We start from the raw sequence: 20,614 nt of genomic DNA, 5'->3' as shown, positions 1-20,614 counted from the left end.
TTTTTTTCAATCAGGGTCCATGTCCACCTGTACAAAATAGCTCCTCTCAGCTAGAAAATAACTCATTTCAACCACAAAGTCAGAATAATAATCATGAGGTAAAAAATCTGTATTGCTTTCAAAGAGTTTTTTTAAATTGTGTAAGATACTAATTCTGTATTTCAACAATTCAGATGCCAAATCCAGCTGGGTAAAATATATCCACTCAAGCTCATACAATAACTATAAGATGGATGCCTGATGTAAGTCTAGTTTGTTATTCATCATTAACAAATTTTCCTTTCATTGTCTTTCCTACTTTGATGATTTGTGATATTTGGAGTTGTATAGGGTACTTCTCAAACTATGAATACACAACAAAGCCTGGTTATAGAAGCTGGTTTTGCACATCCACCAAGGCAACAACAAAACTTGCAAGGGAGACAAGTGCCTTCAAGATATATGGAAGGGTTATCTCAAACTGCAAAGTTGGGGCTGGGAAAAAGAAAGTTGTGTAAATCAGTTGAAAATGCTCAACAACAGGCAAAGAAAGATTTGTCCAAGGGTGCACATGAACAAAAGGACTACTACTTGGGAGGTTGTGCACGATGTGGAAGCTTTGGCTAAGCTTTGGATTACAATGCCTAAGTTATTTTGTTGTTTTTTTGGTTTGTTTTTTGAATCAAACTATAGTTACAAAGATTCTGTATTAAATAGTTGGAAACAAATCACATTATACTATCACTTTTTGTATAAATGGTTGAAGTTCTGTTTTGCTAATATAAATATATATTTTCAAACAAAAATCTGTGCTATTAGTCTATGACATGTGTTGGCCACTAAAGTTTAGAAAATTTCAATTTCATCCCTAAACTATGGGGTTGTTCCTATTTTGGTGACTTAAGTTTATAAAAACTATGGGGTTGTTGCTATTTTGGTCACTTAAGTTTATAAAAACTATGGGGTTGTTCCTATTTTGGTCACTTGGCAATGAATAAACTAGGCCCAAGCTGACGTGGAAAGTTGCTAGTGATGTGGCAAGCAACGTCAGCTTGCCGTTAACACCGTTCGTCAGAAGAACTTGATTGAAAGGAAATAGATAGTTTAGGGATGTAATTGAAAATTTTCAAACTTCAGTGACCAAAATAACAACAATCCCATAGTTTAGGGACTATCTAGGTAGTTTACCATTACTCATTTCTTTCCCCCTATTCATTATTTCATTCCTCTCATGAACATTTCATTACGGTAATCCAAATGCTAGCTTAAAACCCTTTTTAGTAGGGGTGGATATGGGCCGGGCGACCCATGGGCTGGCCCGAACCCAGCCCAAAAAATACAGGGTCTGGGTTTAGAAAGTTGGCCCAAAAAAGTGGGTTGGGCTCAAATGTTTTGGCCCGATTGAATTTTGGGATGGGTTTGGGTCAGATGAATTTTGACCCGACCCGACCCGGTTCGACCCGAATAAATAAATAATATATATATCATATATTATTTATAATATATATAATTATATATATAATAGTAATAAGCTTGAAAAGAAAGTAAACATTTATAATACTTTCGTATATATTTTTTTAAATGTTTGAAAAAAATTTTAGGGGTTAGTAGTAGTAGTTTTATTTAGTTATTTCAATTATTTAATAAAAAAATTATTTATTTTTTTGGGATCGGGTCATGGCCCCAGCTTAATGACAATCAAATGGGTCGGGTTTCGGATCAAAACACTTTGGTCGAATACTACCTGCTCAAATTTCGAATATATGGCAGATTGTATTTTTCAATTGCATCTGACCCCGTACCCGACTCATGTCCACCCCTACTTTTTAGTAATGTAAGTTTTCGCATTGATCCCTAATCTTTCTCCTATTTAAATTTTTTTCATAACAGATGATGATAAACCTGGCAATTCCACGCGCACTCACTGGAAATCCTCTGAGAATTCAACCCATCCTTTCTCGATTCTCTGGAGTCATGGCGTCGATGGATGACGATGCGTACCTGAGGCGAATGGCTGCGTTACTCCAAGCAATTTCTCTAGCGAGGGTCGCCAAACAGGACAGCGTTATTTGCCAAATCGAAGACGTAGATGACCTCTTGGAATTCATTAATTTGTTCGATTTCTTTTTTATTTTTTTTTATTTTGATTTATTATTATTTTGGTAATTTTAGGGTTTGTATCTGGGATCAGTTGGAGCTGCACAGGATAAGGAGGCGTTGAAGAAGTTGAATATAACTCATGTATTGACTGTGGCCAAATCGCTTCTGCCTGCTTATCCGAACGAGTTTGTGTATAAGAGGATCGATGGTGAGGGATTATGTTGTGGATCTTATTTGTTTTTTGAATTTTCTTTCTGATTAAGTTTGATTTTTTAAGTGAATTATGGTAAATTGGTGATTATGTTAATTGTTTTACTATTAGGATAGGTTGATTGGGCGTCTAAATTTTGAGGGGTTTTGTGTGTGTCTGTGTGTGTGTGTGTGTGTGTGGAAAAAGGTGTCCTTTTGATTCTATGTTGATTGCTCTGATCTTATGTTGTAAAATTTTGTTGATTGTTTATATATTTTTGATAAATTTTGGTGAAACTTGATCTTTATCTTAATTGTTTTACAAATAAGATGTTTTGATTAGGCTTTTCAATTTTGAGGATTATTTTTTGAAGAAGTTTCAGTTTGATTCTGTTGATTGTTGTGATCTTGTGTTCTTTTCCATATATTAATTTTTTTTTTCTTATAAGAAGAAAAAAAAGTTATTTTTTTGATTGGTTTTAAGGAATGAAATATATTTAATTATGTTCTACTTTGTTCCATTGCCATATTGCACATTGCCTCTTTGGACTTTGCCATTGCACTGCCTGATCTTCAACTTTTAATTGTGTTTGGTTGAATGCATGGAGTGCACTTTGATTACATAATTTAACTTGTTCTTTTGTTTCTTTGATGTATGTTGTAGTGAATTAAGAAATGATTTTGACTGATTATTGATTTTAGAAAAGAATTAAATAAGATGTCATTGCTCTTATTTAAATTCAAAGTTAACATGAAGTATGGGTAAGGATATTGTTTTCCTTGAGTTGCACGCACAATTGCTTGCTTGCGTGCTTGCAAGTTATCCTTTGAATGTACTTGTTCCCTTAACGTGATCATTGACTGTTGGGCTTTCTTTGTTTTATCTCCTTTGCAATTATATATATATATATATATATATATTAACATATGTTTTTTTATTGATAATAAAGATTAATTCTGTTTCAATTGGATCTAGTGCTTGACAACTCAACAACAAATTTGGCTCAATATTTTGATGAGTGTTTTGAATTCATCGATGAAGCTAGAAGGTCGGGTGGTGGTGTACTAGTTCATTGTTTTGCGGGAATATCTAGAAGGTAAACACTTCTCTTTTTATGTTCCTTTTATTCTGGTCGGTATTCTTCAGATGCATTGTATTGGTATGCACAATTACATTGCAGCTTACACTGTTCTAATAACTTGACAGCCCTTCAAAGCATTCATGGACATTGATCATGAGATTTAAAGCCAGAAATTAGAATGAAGAGGATAAGGAATAACTATGACTAATAGTGATGTGTATGTTCCCTGTTTTAGTGTCTATCTCAGATGGGAGAAAGATTTCTGTAATTTATAAGAGACCCAAGGAGCAAGGTTTCATTAACTAGGGGTTTGGTTTTCAAGAACTTAATGAGTTGAACACATTCAGTACTGTTTATAAATTTGTTTATATTTTTGGACCTCATTTTTCTGTAGTTTGAATATTATCTATTTTGAGAATGAAGGATTTTAGTTTGCAACTTATACATGCAAAAGAATCTGAGCCCTCGTATAGTTTAAGATGTTGAGCCTTTTGAGGTATATATCACATTATCATTATCATGTGGATTAACCTATGTGCATTTCGCAATGATTTTTGACAGTATTATTTTTTTTTTCAGTGCCACAGTTGTTGTTGCTTATTTGATGAAGGAGTATAGAATGCCTCTATCTCAAGCTTTGGAACTTGTTAGGAGTAAACGGCCACAAATATGCCCTAATTTTGGTTTCAGAAAACAGTTGGAGGACTTTGAGAAATCTCTGGAAGGTAGCCAATCCATTCTTAATCTTCTGCAGCAGACTATATTTATCATTTTCTTTTTTTGTTACTAGAATTGTCAATTCTCAATAAGAACTTTCTAAAGAATAATTTCCCTGGCTATTGTAACAATATGCTAGCCAAATGACATTATTGATCTACTTGTCTGTCTTCTTTATTATATTTATAGAGTGTTTCTCCTATGCCTTTTATCTAGTTAAATTGGACTGTTCTTGATGAAAGATTTTGATTTATTCTGCAGTGATTCAAAATCCAAAGGCAATTGAGTCTATGAATTAGTGATTCCAGGTTAAAGAGGTATGCTCTTGGGAAACCTCTTTTTTTTTTTTTTATTAAGCAGACTGCGTACCTTTAAATATACAAATTTTAATTTGTTCTGAAAATGCATTCACCTTAAAAATGAGTCTTAATGATTGTTTTTCAACAATTTTGACTTGCATAGGACCAAGATGTGAGCCCCAAGTTAAATGCTACCCAGATTTTAACAACACATGTTATTCTCATGAATGCTGCCTGGCACATCTCTTAATTGACTCCATTTTTTGGTCTAACCAATAGTACCAAAAATGTAAGTGATTTGTTATCTTTTAGTATTCATTTGGGCTTCAATGAAGCTCAATCATGAGCTTGTCTCAATTATAGTCAAATATAATAGCTAATATACAAAGTCTAAGCCTGGTGTTTGGTATTGAGATCAAATCTGAATGAGTTTTGTCAATATTTAGATTTAAGAAATAGCAGATACAATAGTTATTTATATAAGTATATTCTGATTTTTTGTGCTTATCTATTGATATTGCAACTTGGGTCTTGCACAGCCGCTGGAGTTGGATAATTATGTGAGTTGGATCTTGCTGAAGATGCTTTTTTTTTTAATCTTGAAATGTAAGAAATAAAAATTACTGGTTGCTCGGGATAAAGTTGGTTGCTGAAAACTGATTAAGGAGTCCTGCATTTTTTTCCTGCTTGCTTATACTTCCAAATTAATCATGAATGATGAACTTCTACTTCTTATCACAGAAACATGGAGATTATTGTGGCACTCATCTTTATTATAAGATTAACAGGATTTTATGTTATCTGAAAATATAGCTCTTGATTTGATCTAGAGAAAGAGTACATTCTCTCTACTCAAGATTTATTTAGAAAATATAATGATAAAAAATGAATGTAATTTGAAAGGCAAAATCTAGGGCTTCTGAGAAAGTTGAGAATTCATTAGTTTGACCATCTTTATGTGGTGGCCAGCTGCCAAATATAAGTCACTTGTGTCTACAGGCTTCTTTTTCACTCCACCTAATTATATATCATTCACATGTAGCCAGAGCCTTTTGTAATGGTAGTTGGGGTGGTCCATTTCATAAAGTATGAATGGGTAGTTTTCTTGTATCACAGATTATATGTGCATGTATCAGTATTGTTGCGTGGTAGATGCCCATGGATAGTAAGAGATTAGGAGGACAGTGACAGCCATTAAAGAAGGCTGGGATGCTTTTCTACTCTGGGTCGGATTGGCACCATGCTGCAATAAAGATCCATCTAAACTATTCATTTTATAATTAACTGCTATATGATACATATCCAACAGCTTTGGTGCATTGCATCTTGTGTGGCTAGAATTTTCTGCTTCCTCAATGCTTTGCTATCGAACACACTGCTAAGTTTATTTATTTCTTACCTTTATCTGGGTATACACTGTGTCAGTATTCTGTAAATGTTATTTTTGCAATATACTGATGCATGAGATTTGGGTTATAAATGATATACCTGTATATATGTATATATGTTTTATTTATGAATTATAAATTCACTCTCAAAATCCTAGAAGTCACAAACAATCACTCACCCACGGAGTTTGTATCTATTTCTGGTCTGGGTTTTTTTATATACTGTGTCAGTAAACTGTTATAAGCCTTATGTGTAAAGGGTAAAATTTTCCAATCTTGGTGCAAATTTTGGAATTAGCAAGAAGATATACAAAAGGGTAATGTAGTTTTCTTACCTTATTGTTTTCACGGACACATGAAACTATAGAATTTATAGCAGTGTATATTTATGAAACATTTGAGCTATTTAATTCAATCAAATTGTCACTTCCTTTTAATTGATAGATATACAATCTCTTGATTAGCGAAGTATATTCATGATCATTTTCTATTGGAATTGAACAGGTACCGTTATGTGATTACTTCCATATGAGATGCTTCTAGAACCCTTCAAAAACATGGAAGGTGCAACCCTAACCTCATGACATCTTCTTGGCATTCTCCGGGGACGGGCTGCCATCATCCAGAGTAATATCTTCTCTTTACCAACTGTCTTCGATGTAATTTGTTTGTCTGCAAACTTTTCTCTTTGATTCTCTGTCAATAAACTGAAAATTGCATTACATAATATTGCCAAAGTTTTTATTATATAAGAATTATTCGATTTCTTTGGCATATATTTACTTTTTCATTTCATCAAAATTGAATATAACAATGTTTTCTATTCCCGACAGTGGCGAAATTTATATAACTGCAGAAATTGAACTTGAGATGGCTGTGTTGATTGCTAGATTCCAATTTTTTGTCGTAATACTTTGCAGCATAATTCACTTCCTAATTTTGTTCCTAAAATTAATACAGATGGATAATTCTATTGCCTGAACAAGAGTTGGTAGGTTGTGAAAACAGTTTGGAAATTTGCATATATACGCCTGCAATAGTGTAGAATTATGCATTTGCCTATATTGCCTCGGAAAGCACTTTTATTTGTTCATAATAGGGATCTATACGCAAAACACTGACTAAAATATTAAAAAAAATAAATTCAGGACATATGAAAGATATATAACTTAACTAGTGATTTGAAAATGAATCCTCCAAAGATTAATTATAATTATTATTTAATTTAAATTGATGTTTATTTTAGTAATCATGTATATGATTATTTTGATGCAGGGATAGAGATTTCCAAAAGACCATTATTTATTATTTTCTTGGAAATACTTTTATGTGGATTTATATTTATATTATCTTACATGTGAAATTGTGATCAATTGAGTTTAAATTTTGTGCACAACTTTTAATCTCCTTATCAGCTTATATGTATTCATGTGTGTGTATTTATTTCTTTCTTAATGCATCTTAGTACAAGAAAAACAATTTCAGAATGTGATAGCCTCCCAATCCCATACACACTGAGCAGTGGAAGCGGTTCACTGATTTATTATTATTATTTTTTTTTGGGAAAGAGGAGCGGGGCAAACCCACTCAAAGCACCTGCGACGTCACATGCTTCGCTGAATAAATGGGGATGGGCGCTACCACGTAGGCCCGAAATCACCCATACACAACCACTATTCATAACTCCCAAAATGCTGCCTCAGTGAAAATCGAACTCATCACTCACGGTAGAGCTCTATCGGCGACCCGTGTCATCAAATAATCCAAAGGTTGTTGGCTTATTATTATTATTATTATTATTATTATTATTATTATTATTGAATCCTAATTGTCTATTTTCCGTATAAATATTTTTATGTTTGCGTATCTGGAAAAGCCATCTTCATAAAATATTAAAATTAAAAAATGTCAATATATCTTAAAAATAAAATCAAATGCTCTGACTTTTTAAAAGTCGTGGAGGAATTTAATATTACAAATATATTATCCCTTGTTTTCAGTAATAAAATATAATTATGATTTTAGTTTGCATTAGGTTAGAATGAGTGGTGCAAGAGCAATGTGTGGGTTTTTCGACACAGATGGTTCTAATTTCAAAAGTATTAAAAAAACCCTTATTATTATTATTATTATTATTATTATTATTATTATTATTATTAGTGGTGGTGGTGGTCCCGGGATATAATTTCAGTTGAGTCAGTTGATTTTTGAGATCTTTGCTATTTTATAGGTGATTTTGAGGTCTATTTTTTTTTTAAGTTGATTTTGAGTTCTTTACTAGTTTATAGGTGATTTTGAGGTCCATTTTTTTTAAAAAAAAAAACCATCCAAAACCAATATATACAAAAATAAAAAAATAAAAAAAAATTACTAAGATCCATGTTTTATTTAAAAGTAAATTTAAATTCTATAGAAGTTCAACAAATGTTAGAAAATAAGATATGGAGAGAAACATAAGAGAAGAGAAAAATACTCAGCTTAATTGTATGATTCCATGTGTATAAAGTGATAATAGGGGATTTTTACTGTCCGTGTTCAAATCTATTCGGTTGTAGTGTGGTGGTTAAAAAGGTCCTGTAGCTGTTCAATGGGACAAAGAGAGAGAGAGAGAGAAGAGTAGAGGGAGGAGAAAGAAGACAGGGATAGAAGAGAAAGTAAGAAAGGATGTGAAGATAAATGTGAATAATATTTTTTTGTTTTTCTCATTCTTTCATTGGTTACTCTGGTCCATGTAAAATATGTTTTGTTATAACAGACTGCTACCCCCTATGATAGTATGACACCTGTCCCTCATACATCTTTTCCCACTGATACTTAGAGGCCACTACACCCATTATAAATATAATAGTTACATGATAAAGTTAGCTTATTTCATGGTGCTTAATAAACCCCGATTGGTCCTCACGCTGCATCCTTAGAGTAGTCTTGGTCTCCCACATTGCATCCACAGCAGCTTGGGTATCCCATTAAATAAGATATTGGTGAGTGGTGTGGCTGTTGGATTAAAGTAGTCGAGAACGAAGGGCAACTATTGGATGGAGTAATGAGTGTTGGTTGACAAAGTTCGATGGAAGTGGATGCTGATGGAAGGGACAAAGATGTTGAGAATGGAAATGTGGAAGGCGTTGTGAGAGTGGGTCGTTGCCGAAAGCTCGATGCGATATGCAATGGGGCCTATTCTCTCAATGATTTTGAAAGGTTCGAAGAACCGTTTTGAAAGCTTGTGGTGTTGACGCCGAGAGACAAATGTTTGGTGAAACGATTGTAATTTTAATAAAACCCAGCCCCGAGCTGGAAGGAAACATCTCGGCGCTTGGAGTTAGTTTGGTTGCGCATCTGGTTGTGAGCACTATGGAGGTTTTCCTTGAGAGTATGCAGGATTTAAGTGTAGTTTGTGAGGAATTCATCAATAGTTCCCATAGATGAATTACCAGTAAGGTAGTCTATTAGTGAGGGCTAGGTGCTCCCATAAATAACTTCGTACGACGTCATGCGGATGACGGAGTGCCAGGCTATATTATAGTGCCATTCAACCATCGAAAAGAAGTGAACCAATTACTGTGGATGGTCTGCTACAAAGTAACATAAGTAATCCTCCAAATAATGATTAAGTATCTTAGTTTGGCTGTCGAATTGGGGATGATAAGCGCTGCTGGTGACGAGTTGTGTCCCTTGGTGGCAGAAAAGTTCATATCAGAAGTTACTTATAAAGATAGAATCGTGATCGAATACCAATGTGGTTGGGATGCCATGAAGACGAGCTACGTCGCAATGAAAAATCCTAGCTATCAATGGCACGATAAAGTGAGATAGAAGTGATGAGAAATTCACTTGTTTAGACAAGCGATCAACCACAACAAATGTGACTATTTTGCCAGAAGATGGTGGCAAGTGAGTAATAAAATCCAAGGAAACAGAGTTCCATATTTGACCTGGGAATGTGATGGTATTGGAAAAAGTGTTCAATCTGGAAGAGCCAAGATAAGACATTCTTACCAGTAGATAAGGGGAACTCTAGTTTGGGAAGGCGAGAGGACAGGTGGGGAATAGGGCTGGGAGATAATTTTGTGGAGGGGAGGAGGGAGTAAGGGAGGTGGTGGAGTGGTTTGGTCGAGCTTGGATACTTTAACAATGATGTTGGCCATCACAGTTTGTAGAGAGACGAGGGACTTCTGGAGGGTGTCATAGCTGTCAGAGTGTTGTTGGATGGTGAAACACATTGCGTCGAGGTGTGAGAAGAGAGCATCATGACATTCTGTGAGGCTATTGATTTGCTCCTTCATGGCACGAGAATGAGTCACCATGCCGTCTATCATAAGGCCCTCAATGAAGTAGCAATGTACCTATTCAATGGGAGAGAGAGGGAGAAGAGTAGAGGGAGGAGAAAGAAGAAGAGAGAAGACATGGATAGAAGAGAAGGGAAGAGAGGATGAAAAGATAAATGGGAATAATATTATATGCTTTTCCCATTCTTTGATTGGTCACCATATATAATACGTTTTGTGCTAACAGATTGCTGCCCCCTATGATAGCTTGACACTTGTCCCTCATACATCTTTTCTCACAAATACCTAATGACCACTACATCTATTTCAAATATAGTAATTACATGATAAAGTCAGCGTATTTCGTGGTGCTTAATAAACTCCGATTAGTCCTCGCCGATTTTCTGCTTTGACCATTTAACCTCACCACATCAGTACTAGCGTTGTCATTTGTCGCAGGTCCCAGATGTGGGTTCGGGCTTGTAACGTAAGCCCCTATCGTATCGGGTGATTATGCTGGACTGGATAATCAATCTCCTGCTCTATCCATGTCCCTGACATGTGGTTTGTCTATATTTATTAAAAAAAAAACTTGAATACAAGAAGAAAAACAAATATATCGAAGAAGAAGGTGAACAACAACGCAATAAGAACATGTTAAAAGAAATTCGAATTATATGAAAATTAAGAAGATAATGAGAAAGGGAAAAAAGAAGAAAGAAATGGAAGTAATTCGGATATTACAGGGATAAAAAATATTGATTTGTTAAAAAATAATGAATGTGCCATACAAATAAGTAATAAAAATAGTTAAATGACAATAAAATATATACCCAAATTTTCTAAAGGAAATAAATGAGGAATAATATACTGAGGAAAAGAGTTATAATATTCAACACACTTATCTCAAACACATATTGGAACCCCAATATATAGGATTCATAGATGTACATTGTTAATGTAACGAAAGGGATATTAATGGAGGAGAAACACATCCACATTTACATTTTTAACGCATCCATTCATAACACTCTCCCTTGGCTGCGTATAACCAAAGGATATGCCCTATTAAAACCTTATTAGGAAAAAAACCCGATAGAGTAAAAAAACCTAGTGATGAAAAAAGAGTATATGACCCTCGGTATATGGAGTAATTGCTGCCTCATTAAAAATCTTGCCCTGGAAAAACCCTTTGGGATAAAAACCGTAGTGAAGGAAAAAAATGGTACATCCTCCTCCTCATAAAAGTAACTGTCAACTTCTTTCAACTATGATGTTTTTGAGTCTTCTCATCTTTGATTTTGTGTACAAGATTCTGATAAATACATTTTGGAAGTGATTTTGTGAATAAATCGGCTTGATTCTCATTAGATAGAATTTTTTTGACTTCTGTGTTACTTTTTTTTTTCTGGAGATCATGAGTGTAGAAAAATTTTGGTGATATGTGTTTTGTTCTAGCTTCTTTCTGTAGCCTCCATGTATCAAAGAAAATACAGACACTATAGCATTTTTGAATTGATGGCAGCTTGCATGATCAATGTATACGTCCAATCATAGATTGCAACCACTTCATGGAGAGCTTGGATTTTAGCACGATTTCATAAAGTAGCTGTAAGAGTTTGCTTTGTAGAACACCATGAGATAGCTATACTATTATAAGGGAATATATATCCCATTTGAGATAATCTTTTATGAGGATCAAACAAGTATCTGGCATTAGCAAAACCTGTAAGATTAGATGAAGACTCTCGGGGATAAAAAAAAACCCATATGTGTAGTTTCTCGTAAATAACATAGAACATCCTTAACTCCTTCCCAATTTCTTCGTGTTGGTGTAAAGCTGTAACTTTCCAGAAGATTTACTACAAAAGCTATATTTGGTCTTGTATTGTTTGCAAGATACATTAATGCACATATTGCACTTAGATATGGAGTTTCTGGGCCAAGAATTGTCTCTTCTTCATTAGGTGGTCGAAATGGATATTTATGAACATCAAGTGTTCGAACAACTATCGGGGTATTTAATGGATAGGCTTTATCCATATTAAATCTCTTCAACACCTTTTCTGTGTAAGCTGACTGGTGAATAAATACTCCAGTAAGTAAGTGCTCAATTTGTATACCAACACAAAATCTTGTCTTCCCCAGATCCTTCATTTCAAATTCCTTCCTGAGAAATGATATTACAATTGTAATTTATGGAGGCGTACCAACAATATTTAAATCATCCATATATACTACTATCATAATAAATCCGTTAGTAGAAGTTGTAATAAATACACATGGACATATATTATCATTTTGGTATCCTTCTTTTATCAGATAGTTACTGAGATGGTTATACCACATCCGTCCAGATTGTTTTAACTCATAAGAGATCTCTGTAATTAAATAGAGTATAAATGCCACTGCTTTGAAGCGTATGACGTCATTTTGTATCCCTTAGGGATTTTCATATATATGTCTTTTTCGAGTAATCTGTATAGATATATTGTGACAACATCCATTAAAACTGCATATCTAATTTATTACTTGCTGCCATGACAATAAAAAATCGAAAAGTAATCCCATCCATTACAGGAGAATATGTCTACTTATAGTCAACACTAGGCATTTGGGAAAATTCTTGAGCAACTAATTGTGCTTTGTTTTAACCCATAATAGATCACTGTAATTTAATAGAGTACAAATGCCATTGCTTTGAAGCGTATGCCATTTTGTATCCCTCAGGGATTTTCATGTATATGTCTTTTCCAAGTAATCTGTATAGATATGTTGTGACAACATCCATTAACTGTATATTTAATTTATTACTTGCTGCCATGACAATCAGAAATCGAAAGTAATCCCATAAATTACAGGAGAATATGTCTCCTCATAGTCAATGCTAGGCTTTTGGGAAAATCCTTAAGCAACTAGTCATGCTTTGTATCTTTTCATTTTATTGTTTTCATTTCATTCTCATAAATACCCATTTATAACTGAATGGTTTTATCCTTTCAGGTGTGGTACTATTAACCCAAAATGCCTCACATTTTTAAAAGGGAATTTAGCTCAGACTAGATAGCTTCTTTCCATTTTGGCCAATCCTTTCTATTGACATTCATCAATGTTTTGTGGCACTGGATCCAGTGGCGGCGCCGGGGTGTGGCGAGGAGGGACATCCGCCACACCCTTCGCCGGGAAAAAAAAATTGTTAGCTTATGACTTCTGAGGATTGTGTTGTGCAACAGACGAACGGTGGAGATTAAACGGTTGGAGTGGGATTGAACGGTCAGATTAATTATTAGGTTTTTTAATAGTTATTTAAGTCGGTTTAGAATATGAAGAAGCATGGAGGTGTGGAAGCGAAGAATTCTCGAAACCGATTCAGCGTGGACCACATGCTTTCTTTGAACGGGTCGTCATGAACTCATTTTTAACACGTGGCCTCAAGATAGCCGATTTTTGGGAGTATTTTACCAAGACAACCCCCGAAAAAAATTTCATAATTATAAATTACAAAGGTTTCTAGATTTTTTTCATCTGCAGTACATGATTACAAATCCACGCAAATATCTCGAGAAAGTTTCATAATTTCAACGGAAAAAAACACATTCAACTTACACCGGACTTCTTTTTTATATATCTATTAGGTTCAAATTGATTCATATATATTTTTTTATTTTAATTGTATTCATTTTTATTGTTTAAATCTTTTGATTGTCTTTTTTAAAAAAACTTAAAAAATTTAGATTTTTTTGAAAAAATTAGAAAAAATTAAATCGAAAATTTCTCACTCGACGGCTGAAAATTTTATGCCAGATTTTTTGTTGACTGGTCGAAATGTTTATTCAACGGCTGAAAATTTTTTTCTGTCAACTTTTGCCACACCCTCTAATGAGTCCTGGCACCGCCACTGACTGGATCATTATCTGTATTTTTTTCAATGTCTGTAGCCACATTATAGATAAATATATCATTTATTTCGGTCTCACCCCCATTTATTATTTTACCATCATTTATATAACAAATTGAGTTTTCAGTATTTTCAAAGATATCCTACTCAATTCATTCTTTTTCGTTGACACACTCTAAGGGTTTCATATTTTCCTCTCCCTTCTCACATGGGAGATCCCCCTTTTCAAGAGCTTTATTTTTTTACTTCTTCTTTCTATGAGCTAAATCTTTGGCGTCTATTGGCCTTTTACGTTGTTGATGTGGTTTGTTTTTAACTTTCTTTTCTTTCAATTTGATAATAGGTATCTCAATTCTTGTAGGAGTATTGACAGCTGGTATATATGACGTGGCTACCTTTTTGTATCTATAAATGCATCAAGTATCTTATTTGCAATATTCTGTAATTTAACGATCCTTTGAACTTCAAGTTGACATTCATTCGTACGAGGATCATATGTGGGCCCCGGCATCCTTGTCCCATTCATTTGTAAAAAACCATGCAAGCCCGGGATTCCTGGCCTAAATTCTGCAAACTTTTGCAGAATTTCATGAAACTTGTCTTAAGCCTTGTTTTAATCCTTATTGCCATCTTGTCTTACAGGGAATTAATAGAACCTCTCCCACTATCTTTTGTGTGTGTGTGTGTGTGTGTGTGTGTGTGTGTGTGTGAGAGAGAGAGAGAGAGAGAGAGAGCTGAAACCTCCAACCTTCGACGAACCTCCATTGATGGCGAAGGGTTCTTCAGTGCAGGCCCTCTATGAGCTCCACAAGAAGACCTTCACACTTTCTTCTGCTTCTCCGTCCCCATTGCCATCTGATAGCTTGTTGGTTTCTTGATTGCAATGGCTCCTAGGAATGTTGGACTCAAACAAGTTAATCTGGAGGATGACAAAGGATAGGATTTCTTTGGATCAAAGCTTTCCAAGATTTTTCCTTTTTCATGAACACATGGAATGATGGGTCTAAGCAAGATTCTTTACGGTTCCTTGCATGTAAAAAGCTTATGGGTCGGATCGAACCTCCATGCAACCTTAGTGGTGACCAAAAACTTCTTTCCGATGAAGCTTACGGCCGACTTTTATACATATTGCCATGATTACCCATTCTCCAGTTTTGGTAAGTATATCAATACATTTTGATTGTCGGGTTCCCAAGTCTATGGCAAGAGTAGAGGATTAAAAACTAAGTTGATGAGCTTGCTTGAGGTTGTAAGATAGAATTACCTTGAACAAATGAATGTTACAAGAGAGGATAATGGCTTAGGTTATACTGCAATTATGAGTAGATGAGCTTGCTTGAGGTTGTAAGATAGAATTACCTTGAACAAATGAATGTTACAAGAGAGGATAATGGCTTAGGTTATACTGCAATTATGAGCAGTTATGATTAATATAGAGACTAGCCTAATTTACCATAGATTTAGAAAGTAACCACTTTTTCAATTCGACCCTTTTAAATCTTGTGATTTTATACCCGTAAGTCTAGACTTAGTAGAGTGTTAATTCTCATTTCATGTCTATAGGACTTTTGCCGGAGGTTGAAATTGGTGTTCGGTTGGATTTCAGAATTTTATCTGGTAGCAAGTAAGTAATCCCCCGAGAACTCATGTTTTCATTATTTGAAGAATTTCTTTTTCTCGGCAAAAATTATTATCTATTATTTTATTATGATATTCTTGCTTATTGTATTAATTATAAAATTATCCATTGTCAAATAGGTATTTTTCTTGTATTTATGATTTTAATTAGCTATGGACTCAGTAATTATGTTTTGGTATGTTATTTTTAGAATGGCTACTACTTATCTTGAAACGTTAATGCATCCTATATATTAGAATATTTGGTTGTAACCAGTTCCTTATTTATCTATTTGTTCTTATACGATGGGGTTATGATCATATTATGGTATGATGATAAGATCAAAGCTCTTGAGTTAACATATAGCGGATGCTTTTATGTTTTAAAGGGTGTATGTTAATTATTGATAATATTGAGTCGATGTACAGATTTGATGGGCTTATATGTGTTTAGAGAAAATGTTAATGTGGGTGAATGTTAGATGTGAATACATCAAGAGAAATGTGTACTACAACCCTAAGGCAAGGTTGAGTCTTGAATTTCAGGTTTTAACTTACTATCTGTGGTGGAGATCATAGCCTTTCCTTGATGGTATCCTTACTAAAATTGAGGTTAGCACTTGGGAAATAAATTAAATGATTTGGTGGTTTAGAGTCAATATTTCAAGGTTTATTGGGTTGGATATTATTACAGATTAGAGACTTCGACATTCTATGTTCATGCATGAAATTGCTAGAATGAATTTTTTTAAGTTATGATAATGAGTTGAATGGGAATTGGGGCCTAAATTCGGAGGTCATAGAAGCACAATTTCCAGACGATTAAAATTGAAAAGTTGTAATGATTTCTTTGATCTATCTACCTGCCAAATCTCATATTTATTGGATATATATTCTATAAGATATGATCAATTATAGTTGACATGTCTTGGAGGTATTATTGTGTAGACATGCAGATTTAGAGGCCAATTTCTGGATTCAATAAGTAAAATTAGGCAAAGTGCTCAGTATAGAAAATATTCCTTATTACCATGACATTCAATTTGCAAAATTTCATGTTTATTGGATTTATAGATTATGAGTTATGACCCATTAAAAAGACTTGCACATGATGACATCTATATGCAGAATCTTCAGATTTAACATGATCTTTCTCATTCTCGGAGACTAAAATTGGGTCAAGTATTAAACAAGGAAAAGGTTCAGAAGTTTCCCAAGTTACTTACTACAAAATATCTTTGCATTTGATGTTAAATTCTGGGAGTTATGCATTTTGAAATGAGACATATTAGAAGTATTGTTATGCAGAGCTTGTGAGATATAAATGTGCATAGTGATTAGTTTTTAGTAATGATTTGGGAAATTATTTATTTAATTTTATAAGTAATTTCTGTATTTTCAGTTATTTTCCTAAAGTGGGTTTCTGAAATTGTGTTTTTCTGTTTGTTTGAATATTTGGAAAATTCGTGAATATTCTGCATTCCGACTTTGAGTTTTTGTTTGAATGCTTTGGTCTCCAAATGAGCGAGATGCAACCCTGTCAGTGGGGGGTTAAAACCTGACCTTGTCGACAAGTAATTTTGAGAATTGAGACTGCAGTTTCGCACCGTGTCCGTTCGGTGAAATAATCAACGGCCACCTGGTATTCAGTCTCGGGTCACCGAGGGTAAATAAATGATTTCTGTTATTTTGGCTCGGGTCTGTCACCGAGGATAAACAAATGACCATTGGCACTTACAGTGAATTTGGAGACATACACTTGAATTTGTTACTTTTTGGCTTTGCCCTTTTGATTTTGAATTTCTGCAAAAACACAAATATTTGTCCTGCCTTGAAATTTTCTGTATTTTTGATACCATATTTCTGGGTTTTGAATTCTGGTAAATCATATTTGTAAATATTCTTTATTAGAATATTTCACTTTGTATTTTGTTTGGTTTAAGTTATGTTTTGAAGACTTATGCTCATATTTAGAAATTTTTTTTTATATTTCTGATTTACAGCTTTGAATCTAGTATTCTCTTGATTACAGTATTCTTAAATAGTGGTATTACTTGAGAACTATACCCCTGTTGAATTATTTATTTTGTATTTGTTTAAATTATGTTTAAACTTTGAATAATTCTTAATATCTGAATCCAAGATTCGTAAACTCTGTTGTCTTAAACCAATTTCTGGATTACTTACTGGGCTAGTGAGCTCATGGATTTTCTTTTAATCCTTTTCAGATCATGAGTGATAGACCGGCGTGGATCTTAAAAGTTTGTCTGTAGATGTTGTCTTATCCTGTTGTAAATTTTGAGTTATTGTCATTGTCTATCCCTGTATTCTTGTACTTTGTATTTTGGACTTCTGTAGCCTGGTATTGTGTACTTTGTAGAGTCTGTAATCTTGTAACCCAGTTGGTTTGTTATAGTTTTGTTTGTCCTAAATCAGATCCTGAGGCCTTGCAGGTCTACTTGGTTCACGCCCTGTGGATCTGCGGCCGTTTGTCTGTGCACCGGGTCCGGCGAGCCGGGTTCGGGGCGTGACATCATATGTATATAACTAGGATGCGTTCCAATCAATTTCTTTCTATTCATTTTGAATAACCATCTCTCTCCCCTAATGAAGGAAAGATAAATTCATCAAAATGATAATCTGCAAATCTTGCAGTAAATATATCTCCAGTAAATGGCTATAAATATCGTATAATTGAGGGAGAGATGGAACCAACATATATACGAAGTTTGTGTTATAGACCCATTTTTGTACGATTTGGTGGTGCTATTGACACATATACTACACAACCAAATATTCTTATATGTGAAATATTGGGCTCTTGACTAATAACAAGTTGATGTGGTGAATATAAATATCATGAAGTTGGTCGGATCCGTATTAAAGCTACAACATGCAAAATAGCATGACCCCACGCACTTGCATGCAGTTTTGTCCTTAATAACATTGGACGAGCAATTATTTGGAGTCTTTTAATTAATGACTTCGCCAACCAATTTTGGGTATGTACATGGGCTACTGGATGCTCAACATGTATTCCAACTGCCATACAATAATCATAAAATGATTTTGATGTAAATTCACCAGGATTATCTAGATGAATTGTTTTAATAGGATAATATGAAAATTGTACTTTAAGCCTGATAATTTGTGTCAATAAACTTGCAAAAACTACATTTCATGTAGACAAAAGTGAAACATGGGACCATTTAGTTGATGCATTAATTAAAACCATAAAATACCTAAATGGTGCATTGATTAAATTCATAAAATACCTAAATGGTCCGCATGATGGATGTGTTGGTTTGCATGTTAGATGTGTTGGTCGACATATATTTCCTTGTGTTCTTTCTTAAACTTTAGGAGTTTCACCAGTTACTTTAGTTTTAGATGGTTTGGCTATCAATTTTCCATTAAGCATACTAAACATGTATATTCATTATTTGTTAGGATTTTATAATCCTTCAGTGGGTGTCCATGTGAATTGGTAATAATCCAACACATCATAATAGCACCCAGATGCCTAAGTGTTTCATGCCATAGTTTAAATATTTCCGGATCATTAACTTTCTTGGTTATGACCGTATGCGATTTTGTCACTTTAAAACGTGTACAATATAATCTTGAAGAAATACAAGGAATGCTTTCAAGTACACGTTTTTGGCATGAAACAACTTGAGTAATATAAATATATTATTTTCTTTCCTTATCAACTGTATCTAAATGATATTCATTGAGACATTTATCTTTAAAACTTCGAAGATTTCTTCCGGATTTTGGAGAACATAGAGCATTTTTAATTTGCAAAAGGTGTTCCATTTGGCAACACCAATGCTGTTCTTCCGGAACCTTCAATCAGGTATGATGACCCAACTATTATTGCTATAAAAGCCTTTTTTTAATTGATAATGATGTAAAATATATTTGCTTTTGCAATACAGTATGTGTCATTTCACATTCAACACTGCATTCATCATCAGCCATATTTTATCTATATAAAAAGCATAACAAAGAAATATAACTTCAATGAAAAGTATAATATATTGAATAAAAAAATACTACATATGTTATAATCTAATCTATGAGAAAGTCTGCTACATCTAAGTGTGTAGTCTGAATTATATCATCAGCAAAGTTAGTCTTTGTGGAGTTATCTGCGAAATTTGTCTCAAAATTTTTATCCTTTTTGCCTTTAGGAGAATCTTGGTATAGTTGGACAAAATGCTTGGGACTTCAATAAATTTTAGACCAATGACCCTCTATAGTCCACAATGGTGACATTTATCTCTTTTCTTATCTAATCCATCATTGTTGTTTTGTTGTTTTTATTAATGAACATTTATTTTACAATCGTGTGGTCCGAAATAATTTCGGCCGCTAGCACGACCACATTTGCCACGGCCACCATGATAACCTTTTCCACCGCGGTTCTTATAATCGTCACTACGATGACGTCATTTTCCTTGCCCGTAATTAGTTTTAAGCATTGGTGTCGATTTTAGATGGTCGGGTTTGATGATTTAGCATCAACAATTCATTAATTTGCTCCACCACAAGGAGACAAGAAATCAATTCAGAGAATTTAGTATAAGTGTTTTCTTTGTATTATTGATGTAATATAACATCTCGAGGATGAAATGTTGTGAATGTTTTTTCAAGCATCATATTTTCTGTTACTGTTCCCCGCAGAGACGTAGCATCGAAACTATTTTAAATAGCTCAAAATTATATTCTTGCATGCTTTTAAAATCTTAAAACCTGATATTTGCCCAATCATTGCGTGCTTTTTGCAAATAAACCATTTTAAGATTTTCAAATCTTTCTTTTAGCGAAAACCACAATTTCTGTGGATCCTCAATGGTTAAGTATTCATTTTTTAGGCCATCATTAAGATGATGTCGTATGAATATCAATGCTTTTGATTTATTATCAATGAGCTCATTATTGCCATCGTAAATTATTTTTTTTATGTTTAGCATTTAGATGGAGCTTATCATCGAGGTTCCATGATATATTACTCCCAGAGATATGAAAAATCTCGAATTCTCTTCTTGCAATATTCGTCATGATATCGAATTCT

General features: G+C 33.9%; 1 protein-coding gene across 3 annotated transcripts; it reads left to right on the top strand.

Annotated features, from left to right (window-relative positions):
* Positions 1-1,860: 1,860 nt before the first annotated feature.
* On the top strand, positions 1,861-7,204 carry LOC120263890 (dual specificity protein phosphatase 1B-like). 3 transcript variants are annotated; one of them, XR_005537163.1, is made up of 7 exons: positions 1,861-2,064; positions 2,152-2,287; positions 3,245-3,365; positions 3,930-4,075; positions 4,329-4,384; positions 6,259-6,381; positions 7,030-7,204. XR_005537163.1 is itself a non-coding variant. In XM_039271864.1 (6 exons), exons 1-5 carry the CDS (start codon positions 1,870-1,872, stop codon positions 4,364-4,366), a joined length of 636 nt encoding a protein of 211 aa, XP_039127798.1. In that variant the 5' UTR covers positions 1,861-1,869; the 3' UTR covers positions 4,367-4,384; positions 6,259-6,512. The 3 variants fall into 3 exon arrangements, 1 of the variants encoding a protein (XP_039127798.1); XR_005537162.1 differs by lacking the exon at positions 7,030-7,204 and adding an exon at positions 4,530-4,655 and having other exon boundaries at positions 6,259-6,512; XM_039271864.1 differs by lacking the exon at positions 7,030-7,204 and having other exon boundaries at positions 6,259-6,512.
* Positions 7,205-20,614: the final 13,410 nt, after the last annotated feature.

Source organism: Dioscorea cayenensis, chromosome 6 (genome assembly GCF_009730915.1).
Source record: "Dioscorea cayenensis subsp. rotundata cultivar TDr96_F1 chromosome 6, TDr96_F1_v2_PseudoChromosome.rev07_lg8_w22 25.fasta, whole genome shotgun sequence".
Classification (NCBI taxonomy): Eukaryota; Viridiplantae; Streptophyta; class Magnoliopsida; order Dioscoreales; family Dioscoreaceae; genus Dioscorea; species Dioscorea cayenensis.
This window is presented reverse-complemented; position numbering and strand designations above follow the sequence as displayed.

Excerpts from the sequence above, each read along its gene's own strand:
- LOC120263890 (XM_039271864.1), top strand. The coding sequence starts at position 1,870 with ATGATGATAAACCTGGCAATTCCACGCGCACTCACTGGAAATCCTCTG. Across the intron at positions 3,366-3,929 it reads TTTGCGGGAATATCTAGAAG|TGCCACAGTTGTTGTTGCTT; the intron begins GTAAACACTTCT and ends TTTTTTTTTCAG. Across the intron at positions 4,076-4,328 it reads CTTTGAGAAATCTCTGGAAG|TGATTCAAAATCCAAAGGCA; the intron begins GTAGCCAATCCA and ends TTTATTCTGCAG.